The sequence below is a fragment of the Syngnathus floridae genome, chromosome 11 (genome assembly GCF_059516105.1).
Source record: "Syngnathus floridae isolate MCC-2025c chromosome 11, RoL_Sflo_1.0, whole genome shotgun sequence".
NCBI classification, from domain to species: domain Eukaryota; kingdom Metazoa; phylum Chordata; class Actinopteri; order Syngnathiformes; family Syngnathidae; genus Syngnathus; species Syngnathus floridae.
Window position 1 is genome coordinate 1,197,296 of NC_142423.1, and position 23,166 is coordinate 1,220,461.

At 44.2% G+C, this 23,166-nt stretch overlaps 1 protein-coding gene across 5 annotated transcripts in view; it reads right to left on the bottom strand.

The window, feature by feature from the left end:
• Window positions 1-1,740: 1,740 nt before the first annotated feature.
• The window catches only part of LOC148390266 (protein FAM107B-like), a 33,457-nt gene continuing 12,031 nt past the window's right edge, over window positions 1,741-23,166 (bottom strand). The window contains exons 3-7 of one of the 5 annotated variants that reach the window (XM_088390525.1): window positions 6,620-6,677; window positions 6,100-6,367; window positions 4,153-4,351; window positions 3,912-4,077; window positions 1,741-3,164 (exon numbers count right to left, since the gene is read on the bottom strand). In XM_088390525.1, the coding sequence (XP_088246651.1) occupies window positions 3,048-3,164; window positions 3,912-4,077; window positions 4,153-4,351; window positions 6,100-6,214 (597 nt within the window). In that variant the 5' untranslated portion in view covers window positions 6,215-6,367; window positions 6,620-6,677 and the 3' untranslated portion in view covers window positions 1,741-3,047. Of the gene's footprint in view, window positions 3,165-3,911; window positions 4,081-4,152; window positions 4,352-4,424; window positions 6,368-6,619; window positions 6,678-23,166 lie in introns of those variants that run through there. The other 4 variants (XM_088390529.1, XM_088390524.1, XM_088390528.1 and 1 more) reach the window with 4 other exon arrangements.

Here is a 23,166-nt window from a genome sequence, read left to right on the forward strand (position 1 = left end):
ACTGTGTTTCATCAAGTCCAGAGTAAATGCAGATTGTAGAGCACTACATGCTTCCGTCTGCTGAAAAGCTCCATGGAGATGATGATTTCATTTTCCATCATGATCTGGGACCTGCCCACAGTGCCAAAACCACCAGTAAATGGTGTACTGACCATGGCATTACTGTCCTCGATTGGCCTGCCAATTCCCCTGACCTGAACCCCACAGAGAATTTGCGGGGTATTGTGAAGAAGAAGCTGAAAGACACCAGACCCAACAATGCAAATGAGCTAAAGGCCGCAATTGAAGCATCCTGGGCATCCACCTCAACACCTCAGCAATCCAACACCAAGACCAGACTTGTACGACCAACAACAGGCTAAACGATAGGTATGCTAAAATGACACAAACGAAGAGCTGAGAACGGGCCTGACGTAACATTCGGAGTTATTCAAATAACTATATACACGCTTATAAAACCATCTGTGTCACTCCAATTCATTAAATCCATCGATCGTCCTTTACGGAAACGATGCCGCGTACGCGCATCGCCGCTGACGTCTAAATATTCTGAATATTCCACAGACCCATATAATGATATATAAAGTATATATCAAATAATTATCATATAAACAACATTATCAAACCATCTGTGTCACTCCAAATCATTAAATCCATCGATCAAATTCCTCGTCCTTTGTCAACAACGCCGCGCGTGCGCCCTGACGTCAGCCTCGTCGTTATTCCACAGATCTAGTATATAACTATATTATAGCGTTAACAAGGTACAAGGAAAGACGTTGGCTTGGTAAACGTCTCTTTATTTAACAAAACAAGAGTTCAACGAGCCAACAAGTACTGAACTGTAACAATAAAAACATATACAAGTTGCTATACGAAATAAAATATATCAAATAACTATAACATAAATAGTTCACCACCACACGGCCCAAAGCACCGGCGTGGACTTCCATCCCCGGAGGTGGCACTTCCAGCCATGGAGGTGGAAGAGAGCTCCATAGAATAGGACCGGGCGTGCGTAAAAGCCATGTCCGAGCCCCACCCACCGTCCCCGCAGTTATTCAAATAACTATTACATAAATAACATGTTTATAAAACCATCTGTGTCACTCCAATTCATTAAATCCTTTGATCGTCCTTTATGGAAACGATGCCGCGTATGCGCCGTGCCGCTGATGTCTAAATATTGTAAATATTCCACAGACTCATATAACGATATATAAAGTATATATCAAATAACTATCATATAAACAACATTATCAAACCATCTGTGTTAGAGATTTGCTCACTCCAACTTATTTTGCAAGAACCACACGGGAGACAAGCAAGTCCTTTTAGACACCTGCAGGTGGAGAGTTCACTCGCTCAAGGAATGAAGTCTGAAACTCTCCCAACTGCAAGGACATATTTATTAAGAGAAAGAGTGGGGGCAAGAGTAGACTGAATAGGAAGCCCTTGTCCTCTAGTCTAAACATCTCAGGGGATGTTTTACGACCTTGTGATAAGGAGGACAAGGTAAGGTATTTATTACCTGTTGCATTCCAACATAATCCTATGATAAAGATAACCTGGAAAACCCTAACAATCTGTGTGACTCCAAATCATTAAATCCATCAATCAAATTCCTCGTCCTTTGTCAACAACGCCACGCATGCGCCCTGACGTCAGCCTCGTCGTTATTCCACAGATCTAGTATATAACTATATTATAGCGTTAACAAAGTACAAGGAAAGACGTGGGTTTGGTAAACGTCTCTTTATTTAACAAAACAAGAGTTCAACGAGCCAACAAGTACTGAACTGTAACGATAAAAACATATACAAGTTGCTATACGAAATAAAATATATCAAATAACTATAACAAATAGTTCACAACCACACGGCCCCAAGCACCGGCGTGGACTTCCAGGTGTGTGGCGACTTGGACTTCCATCCCCGAAGGTCTTTGGGGCACTTCTAGCCACGGAGGTGGAAGAGAGCTCCATAGAATAGGACCGGGCGTGCGTAAAAGCCATATCCGAGCCCCATCCACCGCCCCCGGACAGCCACCCGGCCGAGCGCCGGCCCACGACTTCCATCCACGGAGGTGAAAGAGAGCTCCATAGAGTCGGACTGGGCGTGCGTAAAAGCCATGTCTGAGCCCCATCCACCGTCCCTGGACAGCCACCCGGCCAAGTGCCGGCCCCTGACTTCAATCCACGGAGGTGAAAGAAAGCTCTGTAGAGTAGGACCGGGCGTGCGTAAAAGCCATAATAGTTTTTTAAACCTTCTGTGTCACTCCAAATCATTAACTCCTTCAAACTCTTCGTCCTCCGTGTCACTTACAAACAAAGCCGCTATCCCGTGATCGAATCTTTGTCTTTTTCTTTTTTTTTTTTTTTTTTTGAATTTTGAAAATTTGTGAAAAAATTCACATCTAAGTCGCTCCTCAGTATAAGTCGCCCCCCCCCCCCCCCCAAACTATGAAAAAACCCGCGACTTATAGTCCGAAAATTACGGTACGTAAAAACTCAAACTGTGCGTGCTGTGTCTGAGAAATGCAGCCAATGTTTTGTATGGATGTGAGGCTTGAAAACAGTGCCATCTGTCCTTGACTCTTCAGACATGCTTGTGACCTGTTGACGTGTATTCAAAATGACAGCAGGCGAAAGCAGGCAGGATACTATCAATACTTGAAATAAGATCTATTTCTTGTACTGGATTGAGTCCATTTGAATTCAGAGATTACCAACCGGCTGAGATGCCGATTTCCATCTTCAAATCTGGTTGTCCGTCATTTTCAAACAAACCAAACTATTCACACTGGAGCAACAGTTAGGAAACTCGACAGGTGCCAACGGGTCAGTCCATCAGACTACATTTGCCCTGATGTCGGCGGCGCACGAAGTCGGCCGGCTGAGCATCCAACTGCCCAGTTACTGCCGGCAATTTCCGAAACCGAGGGATGCCTTTGTGGAACGTCACAACCCCCTGCCGCCCTCCTTCACTTGCCACTACGTGTCCTTCAGCAGCATCAGGAGCGACAAGAGCCCGTGAGGAGACCTGACGCTAGACTTGCTTCTCCTCTTTGCCAGCACACGACGTCCTCCTCAGGTTCTCTTTGACTTTGACAAATTCGGGAGCTGTCAGCTTGTCCCGCTCGCCCTGTTGCTGCTCCAGCTCCATCTGTAACGACGCAAAAACGTCAAGCCAGTACAGATCTCAAGCTCAACATTGGACCCTCCCCCAGACCTCTGTGGTTTTAACCCCACTTGAGCTTGACATTTCTAGCCCTCTTTTGCTGCAAAACATTTGTTGAATAACATTGTTTCTTGTCATCCTCACTATCCAAGCATGACTCTTCAACCATCTGCGGCTGGCAGTGTCACCGATGGCAAACGGACGGGTCCAAGGTGAGAGCGGACACTGTATAGCAAGAAAGGGGTGCCGCTAGCCTTGACCTGGTATGTTGTGACTTGGAGGAGGGGGGTCTCAATTGCACTGACACGCCTCCCGCTGAGGAAGCAGAGGCTGGAGACCCTGAGGTTGGCTCTCCTATCTCTGGGGTTGAAGTCACCAAGGTGGTCAAAAAGTGAGAAATTGTCGTCGCCTCTCATCTTGATTTGCTCCTTTGGAGCTCTTTTGCAAATGGAGAATAGTACAAGAAACTGCTATCTAGTGGAAAAGAACCTTCGGAAGTGTTCAGGTTGGCATGAAAAGCCAGTTCAAGGGATTCAAGCCTTTCAGCACCGAGACAAGCACGCTTCGGAGCCCCGCCGCTATCAGCACGGTTGACAACATAGAGGAGCAGTCAGGACGGAGCCGTGACATGCGCGACGCAATTTCGCTTCAGTAAACAATTTGCGAGGAGCAAATTGCATTGGACGCTGCGGAGACCGCCCAGCAAATGTGTTTTATTTTTTTCCGCACTACCTCTTCCAGCGCTTGGTGCCTCTTCCTGAGCTCGGCTTCCAGGGGCGAAATCTTCCTGTGGGCTTCCTCTTCCAGTTTCCGTTCCCTCAGCAGTCGATCGCGCCGCCGACACTCAAGGACTCGCTCAAGTTCTGGCTTGTTGCTCTCGACGCGCACGCCCCCGCTGCTTCTAAGCACACAATCGCAGTGGTACGACCAAAACCAAACGCAAAACAGATGGACGGACAGATTTTTGGGTTACCGTTTACAGCAGGTCATCAGTTCTCTGTGGAGCTCCTGGTGACTCCGGGAACACTTGACGGGATTAAGGAGTTTCCTGGGCTTGATGAGGTCGTCGTGGTCACGGAGGTCCGTCGAGTAGTTGGGCGGCGGCGCGTAGCTGCAGGAAGCGGTGGGTGCCGTCCTTCTCCGGTGAGCTGGCGTCTCGTCGTACGCCGAAGCTGCACAGCCAATAACAATGTCAGCCCCATGGCCTGCACTGGCAGCCTTCTACTGCACACCTTCCACACGCACGCATGCCAGTAAATGTAGTCCTGGTGGAGAGCTCATCCTCGATGTCCTCATTTCACTGAGATGTCTACCGAAGGTGACGTCTCGCCGGTAGCCATGGCCTTCGGCTTGGCCCACTCGCCATTTGGTCCACTACTCGCCAACAACTTCTGCTCTGCTCAATTTGCCTCATCACGGTGCAACAACATGCGGGTTTGCTACCCCGAGTCGAGTTTGCAATGCATGCGTTTAAGGGAGAGGGGAGGCTCCATTGTTTGCTTTTTGCTCCCGCGAGCAGCAGCTGAGTCTTGAGGGGACAAAGAAGGAGATTGGTCTTGTGAGCCTGTTAGAATAGGCCTCTTCGGCCTAGGTATTTAGCTAAGTAGCTTTAGCTACTCCGTTATCTTGGAGTGAGCCTTCTCTTGCTTCCACTGATAGTCCTCTTTGGCGCTAGGTAGCTTGAGCTATGCCGTTATCTTGGTGTGAGCCTTCTCTTGCTTCCAATGACCCTCAAGATCACGCATGATCGATCACAGGCTAGGCAGTCGCCCCGTTTCAGGCGGGCGGCCAAGAGTAGTACAAAAATAGAAATCCTCGAGGTAGAGGTGGGACCTATCGCAATCTCGCAGAGAAGGCTCCACAGCTGTGTCTCCATCTTTCTGGAATACATTCAATAGTTCCACTGAGAAGGCAGCCTCCTGGTCAGTATGATTAGCATAGTGAGCAAAGAACTGGGACGAAAATATAACAAGCCGTCTTCCCTCGTCTTTGCTCCACGTGGATCTTGTTTCCTCACACGTGCATGTGCTCGACCTTTTTATGAAAGCAGACACCGTCTGTCCCCGAGAGATGTGAAACATGACTAGACGTTTTCATTTTTTTCCCTTCTACACACCAACGTACAGTCTCCTCGACTGCACACATTTCTGACATCAATCAAATGACTGTGATTGAGCGACATCACAACATAACATTTCATTTCTAAAAGTTTTTATTTTCTCCAAAGCGATGAATACATCCCTGCCCTGTTGTTACTTTCCATTGCAAGACATAGTATGCTTATATCCAACATGCATCAATCCATTTCAAGGCGCTGTAATCAACACAGTCTTGTGCAAATAATAAATTAATATTTCTTTGGAGTTTTATTGCGGGAAGATAAACGCGAATGAATATTTCACTCAAGTGACTTTTGTTGCTTGGACCTCTTTTCTCTCCCGGATGTCCGTAATGAAGCAGCAAAGCTCAGAATGAGAAGTTGAATGCTTCACGGAGCTTCAGCCGTCAAATCATCTCGAAGAGACTCATTTGCTCTTCGCATGTGCAAGCGGCAAACACCAGCAAGAGTAAAAGGCACACTAGCAGTCATCTCTTTTCTCTCCTTCTTTTGTTTCAAAGCAGCCTTACCCGCTGGCTGGGGCCTGCCGCTGTAAGGAAAGCCACGAGAAAGGTGTGCGGGCGTCATCTCGCGGTGGATGCTGCTCTCAAAATTGCCCCATTCCCCAATCGCGGGCAAAAAAAGGTGAAGGGGAAAGTTGAGTGTCAAGGCACCAGAGTGGTAGGAATTGTTATTTTCCAAAGATGCCCACCGGACTTATTAAACTGTTTAGCGATTATTGTTTTTCCGGTGATAATTTTTTTCACTAATGTCCACTTGTGCGATTCCAACAGTTGGCGCTAGATTTGTTTTGCGTCTTACCAGAACAAAGCACTGCCACCCTGTAGGAAATCTCATCATCCGGGCATTCGTCAGTCTTGCCGTGCGTCCGTCCGTCCGTACTTGCCACTGCCGATGAGCCCTTTTCCTTTTCCATCTCCGGTGAGGTGGCAGACGAGTGTCAAGTGTTGGTCGAGTCGCATGACTGCGGAAGCCCTTCCTCTTCTCTTTCTCTCTTTCCTTCCGCTCCGCGTTCCCAGGTTGCCTTGGTAACAGCGTTCTTGTGCTGTCAGGTGGACCTGGCTGCATCCTGGAGTCAGTTGAATGTCACTTGAGGTTGCCAGAGGCGAATGCTATGCGAGCTTGTCAAAGTTTACCCATGTGGTGTTAGGGAGGACCGTCTACTAACTCTACTTCATGCACAGACTGTCGTGCTCAGACGAGGGTGGTGTTTGTGTGCGTGTGTGTGCGTGTGTTTGTTTGTGCCTGCGTGCGTGCGTGCGTGCGCGTTTGGGGGGGGGGGGGGGGGGGGGGGGGGAATGGACTGTCGACGTTGGCTGACCTGCGCGCGTCCTGCTGCCGTCTGCGTCTCCCGACCGCCGAGCGATGTCGTACGTCCTCTGCAGGACAAACATACAGAGATGTCATGGGAGGAAATAGCTGCCCAATTGCGCAAGTTTGAATGTACTATTCCACTGATGTAACATCTAACCATAAGATCGTAGCATAGACTATAGTTATGAATTTAAGTAGGAATGAAATCAGAATTTGATTTAGATGCAATACAACATGAGAAAAAATAACTTGGAAGCATCTCAAAATGAAACATAAAAACATTAGTCAAAAAGGCAAGGTATGTTTTGCTAGGCTGTGATTGCACCGCTCTTTGATTTTAATTTAATTATTTTAAATGGATTTACGTTATTAAACAAAGTAAATATTAATTTAAACTAAAATATTTCAGTGGTTACTTCAAATAATTTAAAACCCAAACAAAAATCTTTTCCAACGTCCTCTCAGTTATTTCTACACTTCGTGGATTAACACTTAACACAAATACATGAATGTTTTATACCTATTGTAGTCATTTAAAATGTGACGCTGTAGCCTACACCAACACTCATTAAAATACTATTTTAAAACAAACATTGAGTTCTGCTCAGCCAACAGAAAAAAAGTAATGCTCTGCATCTCCGATATTCAGAAAACGCCATTTGAAAAAAAAAAAAAAACAACGTAGTGCTAAGTATTAAGTTTGCTCTGGTATGAGTGCTTGTCTGCGGTGTGTGAGGTTGGATATATGGCCGGAAAAGGGTTTTAAAAAAAAATTCCCACACACACATATGTGGGAGGCGGCTCGGTTGCGCACTGGGTAGCACGTCCGCCTCACAGTTGGGAGGATGCGGGTTCGATTCCATCTCCGGCCCTCCCTGTGTGGAGTTTGCATGTTCTCCCCGGGCCCGTGTGGGTTTTCTCCGGGCACTCCGGTTTCCTCCCACATCCCAAAAACATGCTCGGTAGGGCGATTGAGCACTCCAAATTGTCCTGAGGTGTGAGTGCGAGTGCAAATGGTTGTTTGTCTCTGAGTGCCCTGCGATTGGCTGGCAACCGGTTCAGGGTGTCCCCTGCCTACTGCCCGTTGACGGCTGGGATAGGCTCCAGCACACCCGCGGCCCCCGTGGGGACTAAGCGGTTCAGAAAATGGATGGATGGACATATGTGGGAATCGAACTCATGGTGCCTGCACACAAGATGGGCGAGTGTACCACTAAGGCACCCCACGGCCGGAGGTTATTGAGATAAATTATACTGTTCAAAGAAAAGCGGTAGAATTTGAAAAGTTATTCTTCTAGAAATGATAAAACATCTAATCTGGGTCAGACAATCCTTTTGCGATGTGAAGTGTTTCGATTTATTATGGCTTCGATGTCCATCGGATTTTGAATGAACAACCAATCCATGATTAACTGCTTTCTTTGTGTGGGAGGAGACAGGTTGAAACTCTGGGTCTCATAGTAAACCTGCAAGCGAGCAGGTTGTGTTCACAGAGTAAGTTACCGCAGTAACTGACCCAGAGTTCCTTTTCTGGAACAGATAACTAAGAGTTACCCTCATTTAAGGGTTAACTTAGAGCAGGGGTGCTCAATATGTCGATCGCGATCGACCAGTCGATTGCCAAGCTACTACTGGTCGATCGCATGACGTTTAAAAAAAAAAAAAAAATTACAGGTAGGCCTGTCGGGAGGCAATCACAGTGAACCGCACATGCGCAATAGACAGTGACTACAACCCCTCACTGCAACATGTTTAACGGCCGCGCACACACAAACTGCCAAAGTTTATAAGCTTATCAACGCACGCACTCGCTTTTTTCTTTTAAACAAAAGAAAGTTTATGACCATCAAAAATGAGTAGGGTTGCTGGACCAAGTAAGAAGCCAAATTGTATCACTTTCATCCGCAATAGACAGTGACCACACCCCCTTACCGCAGCAAGTTTGTCGTATCACTTTTATACGGAATGGGAGTTGGACTTCTTTCTCACAATGTCATTTTCTAAGTGCGTTACAAAAATACACGCACTATATTATTTATTTATTTATTTATTTATTTATTTATTTATTTATTTTATTGTAGTGGGTAGATCTTTGTGACTTGGTCATTTTAAAAGTAGCTCGTAAACTGAAAAAGTTTGAGCACCTCTGACTTAGAGTTTTCATGTAACCCGCTTTCTGGATTACCCGTCTGGACGACCTGACAGTCTTGTGAACTGGTCGCCAGATAATCGCAGAGCGTCGCACCCCGCATGCCTTAGGGCAGGGGTGTCCAAGTCCAGTCCTCGAGAGCCGCATTCCTACATGTTTTCCAAGTTTCCCTCGTTAAACACACCTGTGCAAGAGCCTGATCATTCAGGTGTGTTTAACGAGGGAAACTTGGAAAAGAAGGAGGAATGCGGCCCTCGAGGACTGGACTTGGACACCCCTGCCTTAGGGGTTCTGTTGTGGGTTGCTGGGAGCCGCTTCATCAGGCGAACACAAAGCCACAACAAGAGCCCCACTGTCTTGCCAAACCCATGTCTTTCCTTGTACTTTGTTAACGCTACAATATAGTTATATAGTAGATCTGTGGAATAACGACGAGGCTGACGTCAGGGCGCACACGCGGCGTTGTTGACAAAGGACAAGGAATTTGATCGATGGATTTAATGATTTAGAGTGCACAGATGGTTTGATAAAATTATTGCTTATATAATAGTTATTTGATATATAATTTATACGTCGTTATATGGGCCTGTGGAATATTTTGAAGTGCAAGCGCCGTCAGCGGCACGCACCCATTGTTGACAAAGGATGATTGTTAGAGCCATAAGTAGGAAATGTTTAAGTTAATTGTATTGTGGTTTGTTTTTTATTTTGTAAAATTGAGTTAAGACGATTGACATTTGTTTAGGCATTTTTATTGTGAAAATTTGTTTTATTTTGAAAGGTTTACTTCCTGTCAGGTTGTATTGCATTAGAACAAACCTTTTAGGGATTCAAGAGATTCAAGAGATTCAAGAGTTTTTTATTTGCCATGTTTGAGCGTGCCAAACAAGGAATTTGACTTCGGTAAATCACAGCCTCTGTTCAACATTTAGGTGACTAACAACAACACTCAGCACATGTGAAGAACGAAAGATATTCTCAAACATCCCCAGATCTTAAACTCCCAAGAGGGCAAGGAAAAACTCAAAACTCCAGCTATGGGAAATGAGAAACCTTGAGAAAAGTCCACAGATGGGAGGGTCCCTCTTCTAGGATGACCAGGCTGCAATGGATGCAGAGAGGACACATAGTACAAACAGTGTAAACAAAAAAGGTGTGGAAAGCAGGATGTTATTGCACAGTAATGACTCTGAGACTCTAAGAGTGGTGTGAGTTCATCAGAGCGACAGCCTGGGGGAAGAAGCTGTCTCTGTGTCTGCTGGTTTTAGTGTACAGAGCTCTATAACGGCGTCCGGAGGGGAGTAGTTCAAACAGGCTGCAACCTGGGTGCGAAGGGTCTGTTTAGACAGTTGGATTACGTAGACACGGAGAAAAACAGTTTTTGACCGTGTAGATCGTGTACATAGTATATACTGTGTATTTTTTGGAAAGAAAGAAAAGGGAATTGTAAAACTGATTTATCGTAATTTTTGTATTTGTATTTTTTATAGATAAAGACCTTTTTGTTAAATTCACGGTTCGCACGCGTCCTTTACTACAAGTGTCTATGGAATGACACAGATATTGGATCTGTTGCCATAATATTAGTCAAAAACTGTCTCCAGGAGGATAAAAGGACATTCAAGAAAGAAGGAGACGAATGAGAGGAAGCTTTTGGAAGACGAGAGGATGAGAGCCATAGTATCACCGTGAGTAGCTGACCTGCTAACATGCTAATGGCGAAGCTAACTATGCTAACGGAGGGAGCGCCTATTCACACTTAATGAGTCGTTTTGCAAGTTAAGAAGACATTAAAGTAGAAGAATACTGTTACGTTCATGGACTATAAAAGCCGTTTTTGATCGTTTGTTGAAAAAACTTGTTGGATATTGCTGAGATTAAAACATGGAGGAGAAACGATCGTTTGTTGCCGCATCGGACGCAATGCAGGCGAGTGACCACAAGAGGGAGCCAAAGTACACACAAAAGGCACTCGAGGAGAAACTCCAAAGGCTTATCGGACAAAGAAGGGCAAAAATGGCTCATATTACGGCTAAAATGAAGGAAATGGACAACATGAAGAATAATGAAGAGCATGTTGATAAAATGGAGTCAGAAACACTTCAAAGTTTTTACAAGCTGCATGAAGAGTTCATATTGCTAAACAACAATATTGTACAGATGTTACCTGAAGATGAAGCTGACACAGATCAGCGTGACTGGTACGAGTCAAAGGCAGCTACAGTTTTTGCATGAGACTGAAGGTTGGATTCAAGAACGTAAAAGAAGTGTTCACAATGAAGAGGAGGTTGCTCCATATGACAGTATTTCTGTAATAGCGGATCTTCGTCGTCAAAGAAGTAAGAGCAGATTGAGTTCCAGGACTGAAAGTTCTTCAGTTGTGTCAAACACGAGTTCAGTGGCTTGCATGAAAGAGGAGGCTAAAAGAGCAGCTCTTCTAGCACGAGCTGAATCGCTAAAAAAGAAGAAGGCAATTCAACTGCAGGAAGCAAAGTTGAAGGCTGAGTTGGAGGAGCTAGAGATTGAAACTGCAATAGCAGCCTCTACTGCTAAGCTCAAAGTTTTCCAGAACCACGAGGATCCCCAAGATGCAATGAATGAATATGTGAAATACAGGCTGGAACAACCTTTGGCAAGTCTTCCAAGATCCCAACCTGTACTTGAAGTCCAGGCTCAGATGACAGCAGATGCTGAAGAGAAGGAAGATCATCCGATGTATGATGTGTCTGCTAGTATCACAAAACATTCATCTCATGCATATTTGTGTCATCCGGATCACTCAGATGGAGCCCCACCTATACGTCCTCAGGAGCCCACATCTACAGGTGACAGGATTTATGAGGTGATGCATCATCAAAACCTAATCACTGAAATGTTGGTCAAGCAGTAAAGCCTATCACTGCTGCCCAAGAGAGATATTCCTGTGTTCTCAGGTGATCCACTCAAGTATAAATCTTTTCTCAGAGCATTTGACAATGCTATTGACAATAAGACACAAAATGAGAAAGATAAACTCTTCTTTCTGGAGCAATATACACGTGGAGAGCCACAAGATCTGGTGAGAAGCTGTGAACACATGACCCCAGAGAAAGGTTACAGAGAAGCCAGACAACTGCTTCATAAGCAATATGGCGATAATTTAAAAATAGCCATGGCTTACATCGAGAAGGCTTTAAAATGGCCACAAATAAAGACAGATGAGGTTCAGAGCTTAAACGCTTATTCTCTCTTCCTGATTGGTTGCCGAAACACGATGCAAGATGTTGACTACATGGAAGAAATGGACAACCCAACAAACATGAGAGTCATTCTGTCCAAATTGCCATACAAGATGAGGGAGCGATGGCGTAATGTGGCATTTGAAATGCAGGAGAATAAAGGAAGAAGAGCAAGGTTCACAGATCTGGTAGATTACATTGACAGACAAACAAAGATCGTCTCAGATCCATTGTTTGGTGATCTACAGGAAGTCAGTCTATCTACAAAACAAAAAGAAAAGAGCAGTTTTGTGAAGAGAGCAAAGGAAAGTACACCAAGAAGTAGCAGTTTTGCTACAAGTGTTGACACAGAAAAGCAGGAATTTTCACAGTCAAGCCAAGTCACAAAGACTGATAACGGCAAACTAGCTCAGAATAACTGTTTGTACTGTGACAAAAATCACGGACTTGGGAACTGTGAAAGGTTCCAGAAGCTAGCACACAAGGACAAGATTGAATATTTGAAATTCAAAGGTTTGTGTTTTGGATGCCTGGTTCAAGGTCATTTGAGTAAAGATTGTTCAAGAAGACTGACATGTCAGTTATGGTCACTGCGGAAGGAACCAGCTGGTTGCAAAGGTCAGACAGCAATACTGGATACCAGGACTGAACAGAGCTGCCCGCACAACAATATCCAAATGCATCACATGCAGGAAAATACATGCAAAGCCTGCAGTCCAAAAGATGGCAGACTTATTGGAGGAACGTGTACTCCCAGATAAACCTCCGTTTACGCATGTGGGAGTGGACTATTTTGGACCTTTTGGTGTAAAGAGAGGACGCAGCATAGTGAAGCGCTATGGCGTTCTGTTTACATGCTTTGCACTTAGAGCAGTACACATAGAGGTTGCTCACTCATTGGATACCTCATCATGCATAAATGCAATCAGAAGGTTTATATGTAGAAGAGGTCAAGTTTCTACCCTGCAGTCAGATAATGGCACTAATTTCATTGGTGCCGAAAAAGAACTTAGAGAAGCCATGGCTGAGCTTGATCATTCTAAAATAAGAGAGGATCTGATGTCAAAAGGTATTGGATGGACCTTTAACACACCAACCGCCTCCCATCAAGGTGGAATATGGGAAAGACAGATTCGTACCGTCAGGAAGGTGTTGAACTCTGTGTTGAGGCAACAAACATTAGATGATGATGGCCTTCACACACTATTATGTGAAGTGGAAGCAGTCATAAATGATCGTCCTTTGACTGCTGCATCAGATGATCCAAACGACTTGGAGGTTTTGACCCCAAACCATCTTCTGTTGTTAAAGAAGCAGCCGATCCTTCCTCCAGGCTTATTTAACAGTGATGATACATACTCGCGTCGAAGATGGAGACAGACACAATGCATGGCCGATCTGTTTTGGTCAAGATGGACAAAGGAATATCTTGCATTACTACAAGAGAGACAGAGATGGCGGACTCAAAGAAGAAATTTTGTCGCTGGAGATCTTGTTCTCATTGTTGACAATTCAGCCCCAAGGAATACTTGGTTGACTGGAAGAATCCAAAAGACCTTCCCGGACTCCAGAGGAATTGTGCGACGAGTTCAAGTTCAAACCAAGTCTAGTTTGTTGGATAGACCTATAAGTAAACTCTGTTTGTTACAAGAGGCAGAATGAGTCAGGAAAAGACTGTTAGTTGACTCACAGGCAAAACCTTGATAGATTTTGTTAGGTTAATAACTATATGGCTCTTTTTGAGGTGTAATTGTTATGCATCCTGCCTATACAATTAGGGGCCGGAATGTTAGAGCGATAAGTAGGAAATGTTTAAGTTAATTGTATTGTGGTTTGTTTTTTATTTTGTAAAATTGAGTTAAGACGATTGACATTTGTTTAGCCATTTTTATTGTGAAATTTTGTTTTATTTTGAAAGGTTTACTTCCTGTCAGGTTGTATTGCATTAGAACAAACCTTTTAGGGATCGTTTAGACAGTTGGATTACGTAGACACGGAGAAAAACAGTTTTGACCGTGTAGATCGTGTACATAGTATATACTGTGTATTTTTTGGAAAGAAAGAAAAGGGGATTGTAAAACTGATTTATCATAATTTTTGTATTTGTATTTTTTATAGATAAAGACCTTTTTGTTAAATTCACGGTTCGCACGCGTCCTTTACTACAAGTGTCTATGGAATGACACAGATATTGGATCTGTTGCCATAATAACGATCGATGGATTTAATGACTTGGAGTGACAGATGGTTTTATAAACGTGTTATTTATGTAATAGTTTTTTTTAATAACTCTGAATGTTACGTCAGGCCCGTTCTCAGCTCTTCGTTTGTGTTTGTCACGTTAGCATACCTATCGTTTAGCCTGTTGTTGCTCGTTCATGTCTGTTCTTGGTGTTGGATTTTGTCGAATAAATTTCCCCCCCAAAATGCGACTTATGCTCCGGAGCGACTTCTATATGTTTTTTTTTTCACGTTATTGTGCATTTTATGGCTAATGCGACCTATATTCCGGAGCGACTTTTAGTCCGAAAATTACGGTAATTGTATCAGATGAATGGCATCTAAGGTGCTGTTTTATTCTTGGGAAACACAATAATGTTAGCTTCTCACTAATGCTAGCAATAGTATTAGCTTACTTTGTAGCTTGACTGCAGTGCTTCTTCACAAGATGTGTTCACAAATATTGTGAGGGGATTTATTTTGTGTATGTTATGTATATATGGACAAGTCTTCTGCCGTTGGCATCTTTTAATCAAACAAAAAGTTTGCGGAGCAAGTACACACTACCTCGGCTAAAAAACTACAAATAGGTCGACCAGAAAGGGAGGTGCACATCTTGCGGCCTGAATGGAGTGGTGTGTGAAGTATCTCATTTGCATTAAAGAGACCGCACCAAAACGGCTTGCTCTGAGCCGCACCTCAGAATAAGTAGAAAAGAGGGACCTGTGATGCTATCAAAACGAGGAATTCAAAGAAAAGCATCGCTGTTCCACTTTATATATAGACCACAACAGAATGAGTAAAACATAAAACAGTAGAATTTATCACTGTGATACGTAAGCTTTAACACGAGGTGCGCTTCCCAAGTGGGGACTCGCCCAAAGCAAGCCTACACTTCCAGAGACCCGCCAACCACGTCCATTTCGGTGCATCAGGGCTGCACGGCCAAAAAACGTTGGAGACTCTGACGCTCAACTCTAAGCATTTAGAAATCACATTGTTCGATTTTGCCCTTTGAGAGTGCACTGAGGGCAAAGTGCCACTGGTGTGCGTTCGGCACCCCGACCAACCGGGAACACGGCGCATCCAGAAATGATACCAACGGCAGCGGAGCGCACTCCGACTCTCTGGACACGGGCATCAGAGTGCGCCAGAGGGCGCCCATGTGAGCTCATACACCTGCGAGGAACACCCTCATGTCACAAACGGATGTTATGAAAAATAAAACCCCAACACGACAACCCGGCCACAGCCCCAAAACATCACCGGTTGCTACAAGAGCCAAAAGAGCAAAGGCAGCGGATGCAAATCTGCTGAAATCCCGCATGCAACCTTTGACCTCTGTCCGTATCTGCCACCAGAGTTCATCTCACTAACCATTCGCGGACTGACCAAACTACTAGTACTTCTTCCCGCCATCATTTTCAAATCGAGTTTTCAAGAGGCGACAAAAGGTTGAAGCAAAAAACGGCTCAAGTGTGGCGATGCTGAAAATGACACAAGGCTCTCGCCATTTCAAGCAGCAGAACTTACGTGAGCGGTAGCTGACTAAAATACCTTTCTGTCCCGTGTGTGCTTGTATTTTTAGCTGGAGGATTTTCTGCAAAAGACTTAGAGAGGCTTTAATCTGGTTGGTTTGTCACTCGGGATGCCTCTTTCGCTCGCTCTTGGTGCGCTTACGTAACGATGGCTTGATTGCGTGTCGCCGTCCCGAGTTGATCCACCAGCGCTACTTTGTTTTCTTTGCCTGGTTGTCATTTTAAAACAACGGCATTATCGACATCCTACCAAAATAGCATTGGCAGCGTTTGCTGACCAAAGAGCATGCTAAAACAGGTATTATCAATCGAGCGCGGAACACCGCCAATGAGCCGATGACAAGGAGGACGCGTACGCGTGCCAGTTACTTCGAAAACCGGTCTGACAGCTACTTCCTGTCCTGTCCCTACGTCATAACTGTCAATCAAGTACGTGGGAATGTGATATGGGTGGATGCGTGTGTGTGCCGTCGTCTTCTCTCCCGGCGGACAGCGAAGGCAGTGCAGGGCACCCGCTCGCCCACTGCACCCATCGGCGTTTGACCTCACGGGACGACTGGACAGCGTGCTCTCTCACCGTGACAACCGACGCACCACAAAAGTGCGACAAAGTCTCGCTGCTAACAAAACATTGTGCTAAAAAAGTTAATACGTGCAAAAACACATCGAGACTATCATTGAGATGAACATCAGGCCAAAGTTGAAGACGAGACAAACATTGATGCAAACGATGATTTGCACGTATTGTGCGCGAGCGCCCTCGAGTGCTAGGCATATGAATCAAATTGAGCAGAAGCTGAGCGTGGCTTCAAACTTAGAATAAAAAGTCACTACAATACATTTCTTGAATACTGTTTGGTAGTACAATATTAGACCGAATTTAAGATGACCCTGATTGTAAGACGACCCCCTCTTTTTCAAGACTCAAGTTTGAAAAAAAGATTTTTTGAACACCAAATTTAATTTTTATACAGAAAATAATTACCGTAATTTTCGGACTAAAAGTCGCTCCGGAATATGGATCAAATGAGCCATAAAATGCACAATAACGTGAAAAAAAAACATATAGAAGTCACTCCGGAGTACAAGTCGCATTTTGGGGGAAATTTATTCGACAAAATCCAACACCAAGAACGGACATGAACGAGCAACAACAGGCTAAACGATAGGTATGCTAACGTGACATAAACACAAACGAAGAGCTGAGAACGGGCCTGACGTAACATTCAGAGTAATTCAAATAACTATTACATAAATAACGCGCTTATAAAACCATCTGTGTCACTCCAATTCATTAAATCCATCGATCGTCCTTTACGGAAACGATGCCGCGTACGCGCATCGCCGCTGACATCTAAATATTCTGAATATTCCACAGACCCATATAATGATATATAAAGTATATATCAAATAACTATCATATAAACAACAATATTATCAAACCATCTGTGTCACTCCAAATCATTAAATCCATCGATCAAATTCCTCGTCCTTTGTCAACAACGCCGCGCGTGCGCCCTGACGTCAGCCTCGTCGTTATTCCACAGATCTAGTATATAACTATATTATAGCGTTAACAAGGTACAAGGAAAGACGTTGGCTTGGTGAACGTCTCTTTATTTAATAAAACAAGATTTCAACGAGCCAACAAGTACTGAACTGTAACAATAAAAACATATACAAGTTGCTATACGAAATAAAATATATCAAATAACTATAACATAAATAGTTCACCACCACACGGCCCAAAGCACCGGCGTGGACTTCCATCCCCGGAGGTGGCACTTCCAGCCATGGAGGTGGAAGAGAGCTCCATAGAATAGGACCGGGCGTGCGTAAAAGCCATGTCCGAGCCCCACCCACCGTCCCCGGACAGCCACCCGGCCGAGTGCCGGCCCCTGACTTCCATTCACGGAGGTGAAAGAGAGCTCCGTAGAGTAGGACCAGGCGTGCTTAAAAGCTATGTCCGAGCCCCATCCACCGTCCCTGGACAGCCACCCGGCCGAGCGCCGGCCCCCGACTTCAATCCACGGAGGTGAAGAAGAGCTCCGTAGAATAGGACCGGGCGTGCGTAAAAGCCATAATAGTTTTTCAAACCTTCTGTGTCACTTCAAATCATTAAAACCTTCAAACTCTTCATCCTCCGTGTCACTTACAAACAAAGCTGCTAATGATGCCGGTAGTACGTGGGGCCCTTTGTCATCTTCGTCATCCCGTGATCGAATCTTTATCCTTTATGTAAACAACCACCGAGCCGCGCCACTGACGTAACTTGAAATTCAAATTACATTAATTCCTTGCTACATCGTGGTTCGTTTATCGCAGTTTAACTTTTTTTTTCTCTTTTTTTTGTTTGAATTTTGAAAATTTGTGAAAGCTAAGGAACATTCTCGAAGCTTCCAGAAACTTCCAGAAAGGCCACCTCACGTGCCGGTGAGGTAGTTTCGATGAGGTAATGCCAGAAGCCTATAAATATGTTGCCCGAACACAGAGCGGGGCGCTTCTTCCTAGTCAGGGCGATGGCTGTGACGTTGCCCGGAGTAAAAGAACAAAGATGGATTTTTCATTCTTTTTGAGATTGAACCAAAATCTACTAAGTCTTTGAATTGGACTTTGTCAAATTTTAAGCTTTGAGGAAGGCAGAGGAGACAGCCGCTCCGGGCAGAAAGCCAATTTTACTTTTTTGGCTATGCTCCTCACGGCCAGACCTTTCCTCTGTTTTTAAACAGAATTCGGATTTTGGGACAAAGGAGAGCCGATCACTCGACTTGTTCAACCAAAAAGGATTTTAGACCTTTAGTCTCCTCTTTTGTTCTGAGTGGGTGAGTGTTGTTGTTTTCTTTGACTTGTAATTCTTTTTCTTGCTTATTCATTAAATCTCTTCTTAATCCTTAATTTGGTTATCGATTATTTCGTATTAACTATGTTGAGCATGGTTTTATATGCAGTAATTAGAACTTTAAAATGTCTTTATTTCCCTACCATAGTCATTCTTTAAATCTGTTCAATTCTTTTTAAAGTGAAGACAGCTTTAATCCTTAACATCGAGAATTGTCAGATCTGGTTCGAAGTAGTTATCTTGAGCTCAGCTAGGGCGAGGGCGCTCAAGTAAATTAACAAATCCTTGAGGTCTTAACAAAGACATCTAAAAGTACCCGTAACATAACAAAAGCATCAAACAACCAAAGGGAGCCATCATTATGCCGCGGTCATTCTGACGACTTGCCTCGAATTGAGTTACTCGGTACGCGCGTAGGTTGACTTGAGAGGGATTGGCGTCATAAAGAAATTAGATTGATTCTGATAGAATTAATTTAACTCGGGTGGTCAGAGACGGACGAGTCCCTTCACCCCGGCTTATCGAACCCTTTAATGGAAAACTGGTGACACTTTGATAAAAAGTGCGCGTTTGTCATTTGCCTCAGTCAAATCATGCAAAAACCGTCTATCACATCTTAATATCTGAACATTTAAAAATGTAAATTAAAGTGCAATCACATTTGTAAATGAATGGCTTCTGTTTTTTTGAAATGTAAATAAACCTACTGTTTCTCCATTTTCTGTTATCTCTTCTCTTATTTTCTTCTCTTTTCTGTCTTACCGCTATTTTTTATTTTTCTTCTTCATGCTACCGCTATTTTTATTTTTCTTCTTCGTGACAGGGGTTCGCTTTGGCTTGGGGAATTAAGTTCAGCATTCGCATTAGAGATATCTGGTGCCATCTAGCGTTGTGAATGGGTATAATGTCTAGACCCCGAATGTAAGACGACCCCCACTTTTTCAGTCTTATTTCAATGCAAAAAACACCATCTTATATTCGGGCCAATATGGTACTAAATTTGACGTTCAATACAGGTTATTTCTATGAAGGTTTGTTTTTAAAATAAATATACTTTTTGTTGTCTTTGTGCAGGGCCGGGCTGGGAGATTTTTTTCGGGCCAGGAGTCAGTTATGTAACCAGGCCACCCTGGCCTTGCCCACACGTGCATGTTCACACCCACACTTAAATGCATGGGCACAAGCAAAACGCATTCGTGCGCAAGCACATGTACACAACCATTCTTAGGGTTTTGTTGTGGGTGGTACCGGAAAAACAAATCAAAATCTCTAGAATGAGGGCGAGCAAAATAATCAAAAGGTCTCTCTGAGTCTGACTGTCTGTCTGTGTCCTGAGTTGGCCTTTCCCTTGCACTGTCTTGCTGTCTCCCTGGACTTGTCTTGCCAGTATACTCTACATCTGCTGGGACTGTCAGAACAACCAGCTTAATAATTATACTATCAACAAGAACACATTTAATCAATATCAGAAGAATGATATGGTTAAATACCGTATTTATTCTAATTATTAACCCTTGCAAGTGTTTCGAGTTACCGTATTTATTCTAATTATCGCCCAGGGTGGGCGAATAATAGAGAACACTTTTTGTCCGATCGCCAAGGGGCACTGAAATGGGTGATAATATGTATATTTTCTATATGTAGTATGCAATACCTGCATCTCACTGGTGTTCTTAACACTAGAACAGCGGCTGTTTTGATTTACCTCTAACAGCGGGGTGCGTCAATTGACGCTCCATCGATGCGACACGTTACCGTCGCACATCACATGTTGCGCACGTCATGTTATCGCGATCGTCTTGTTCGAGCGCAAGCCCCGATAACGTAATTGTGTGAGGATATTGTAGCGGAGTGACGAGTGTAATTGTATCATAGTTTATGGAGAAAACCAATTTAAAAGGGACATTCGACGTGCTTGTCAAATCAGTCATATTTAAACTTGCGCAATGACGTCGGCATGCGGTCGCGGAGGAAAACATAAGTTTTGGGGGGAATTTTTAGTAGCATGGGCGATAATTAGAGGTATCAATGTTTTTTATTTATGTCATCGCTAAGACACACTGGGCGATTATTTGAATATGGACGATAATTAGAATAAATACGGTATATGCTTTTATTTCCCCAAATGTTTCATGCATAGTCATAGCCTATTGAATCCCATGCATTGATAGATGATTGTCCTTTACTTGTCAGCTGCTCTGATCTAGTTCTGGGCCTACTGTCTGAAGCACCAAAACTGGCAATATTTCCACCTTTGCATTGGAAAAATAGACATATATTTTAATATTAATTTAGCCAGGGCCAGTTACAAAGTTTAGAAGAATGAGCAAGTAAGAAAGAATAACAAATGACTCTTCAACTTACAAAATCAACTAGAACTACCGTATTTTCTGCACTATTCATCATCATGATGACTGTTAGGCGCACTTAAAAACTTAAAATTTACTCAAAAAATCACAGTACGCCTTATATTGCAGAGCGCCTTATATATGGATCAATTGATAAATTTTTTGATCCATATTTGTTGTGCACAGCGCTCCGCCAAAATGTTTCAGTACATTTTAGTACGACTAGTAAATTACAAGGTCGCATCGCTTCCCAGCATTACGGCAACCGTGGTCAGGAGGCGTCACTGAATAGCTGTTGTACCCGCGAGGCTATTTCATTTCAGAATAGGCTGTTCTGTTAAGGTTTTCGAGTACGTTTACAGATCAATATCCAACGGAATCATAAATAAGCAGCACCAATGTGTTAAATCAGTCTTTAGTCGGTTCTAATCACTTTTATGGGAGTGTTTGAGAAACCTGATTGTTTACAGGGGGCTGCCACGACACTTTGCTGAGGCTCATGGGAGTCTGCGAGCTGAGGCTCATGGGAGTTTGTGGGTGGCTAATGCTATAATGATAGCTGCTGCACGCACAAGGCTATTTCATCTCAAAATAGGCTGCTCCGTTAATGTTGCGAGTAAATTTACGGATCGATATAGAAGGGAAACATAAGTAAGCGGTACCAATGTGTTAGATCAAACTTTAGTCAGTTCCGATCATTTTATAGGAGATAGTTTGAGAAACGCGATTGTTTACAGGGGGCTGCCATTACACTTTGCTGAGGTTCATGGGAGTCTGCGAGCTGAGGCTCATGGGAGTTTGTGGGTGGCTAATGCTATAATGATAGCTGCTGCACGCACGAGGCTATTTCATCTCAAAATAGGCTGCTCCGTTAATGTTGCGAGTAAATTTACGGATCGATATAGAAGGGAAACATAAGTAAACAGTACCAATGTGTTAGATCGAACTTTAGTCAGTTCCAATCATTTTATAAGAGATAGTTTGAGAAACGCGATTGTTTAAAGGGAGCTGCTACGACACTTTGCTGAGGCTCAATGGAGTCTGCGAGCTGAGGGTCGTGGGAGTTTGTGGGTGGCTAATGCTATAATGATAACTGCTATATGCACGAGGCTATCTCAAAATAGGCTACTCCGTTAATGTTTGATTGATTGATTGATTGATTAATTGATTGATAGAACTTTATTCATCCCGCAGCGGGTAAATTCACCTGTCACAGCAGCGCATATGAGTGCAAGAATAATACGAGTGTAAGAATAAAACAAGTGCCAAAATTTCAAAAAAGGGTAAATAACAGACAAGGACAAACACAAGTGTCGCTAGTAGAGACGAAACACATTAATTTTATCAGGTGCCACGCATGTTGTAAAGTCTGACAGCAGAGGGAACGAAGGACCTGCGGAACCGTTCCTTCCTACACCGGGGGTGCAAAACTCTGCCGCTAAAGAAGTTGCTCAGGGACCGCACAATCTCATGGAGGGTGTCAGAGGTGTTGTCCATGATGGATTTAAGCTTAATCAACATCCTCCTCTCACCCACAACCTCAATGGAGTCCAGGGGACAGCCCAGGACAGAGCTCGCTCTTCTGACCATCTTATTCAGTCTCCTCCTGTTCCGGTCAGTATTGCCCCCATCCCAGCAGACCACAGCGTAGAGGATGGCTGAGGCCACCACAGAGTCATAGAAGGTCCGGAGGAGAGCCCTGCACACACCAAAGGACCTCAGTCTCCTCAGCAGGTGGAGGCGACTCTGGCCCTTTTTGTACAGGGCGTGGGTGTGATCAGTCAAGTCCAGTCCAGTTTGCTGTTAAGGCGAACACCCAGGAATTTGTAGTTCTCCACTACCTCAATGCCCGATCCCTGGATGTTAACCGGAGTGAAGATGGGTGCTGTCCTCCCGAAGCTCACAACCAACTCCTTCGTCTTGCTGGTGTTCAGCTGAAGCTGGTTGAGCTCACACCAGCTGACAAAGTCCTTGATGACCGTCCTATATTCCAGATTGTTCTCCTCCGAGATATATCCAACAATGGCTGTGTCGTCGGAGAACTTCTGGATGTGGCAGTGAGCGGTGTCGTGGGTAAAGTCTGAAGTGAAAAGGGTGAAAAGGAAAGGAGAGCGCACCGTACCCTGGGGGACACCTGTGCTGCAGCGCACCACGTCAGACTCACAGTGACGTAACCTCACATACTGCGGCCGGTCGATGAGGAAGTCCGTTGTCCATGCAGCCAGGCGCTGGTCCACACCCA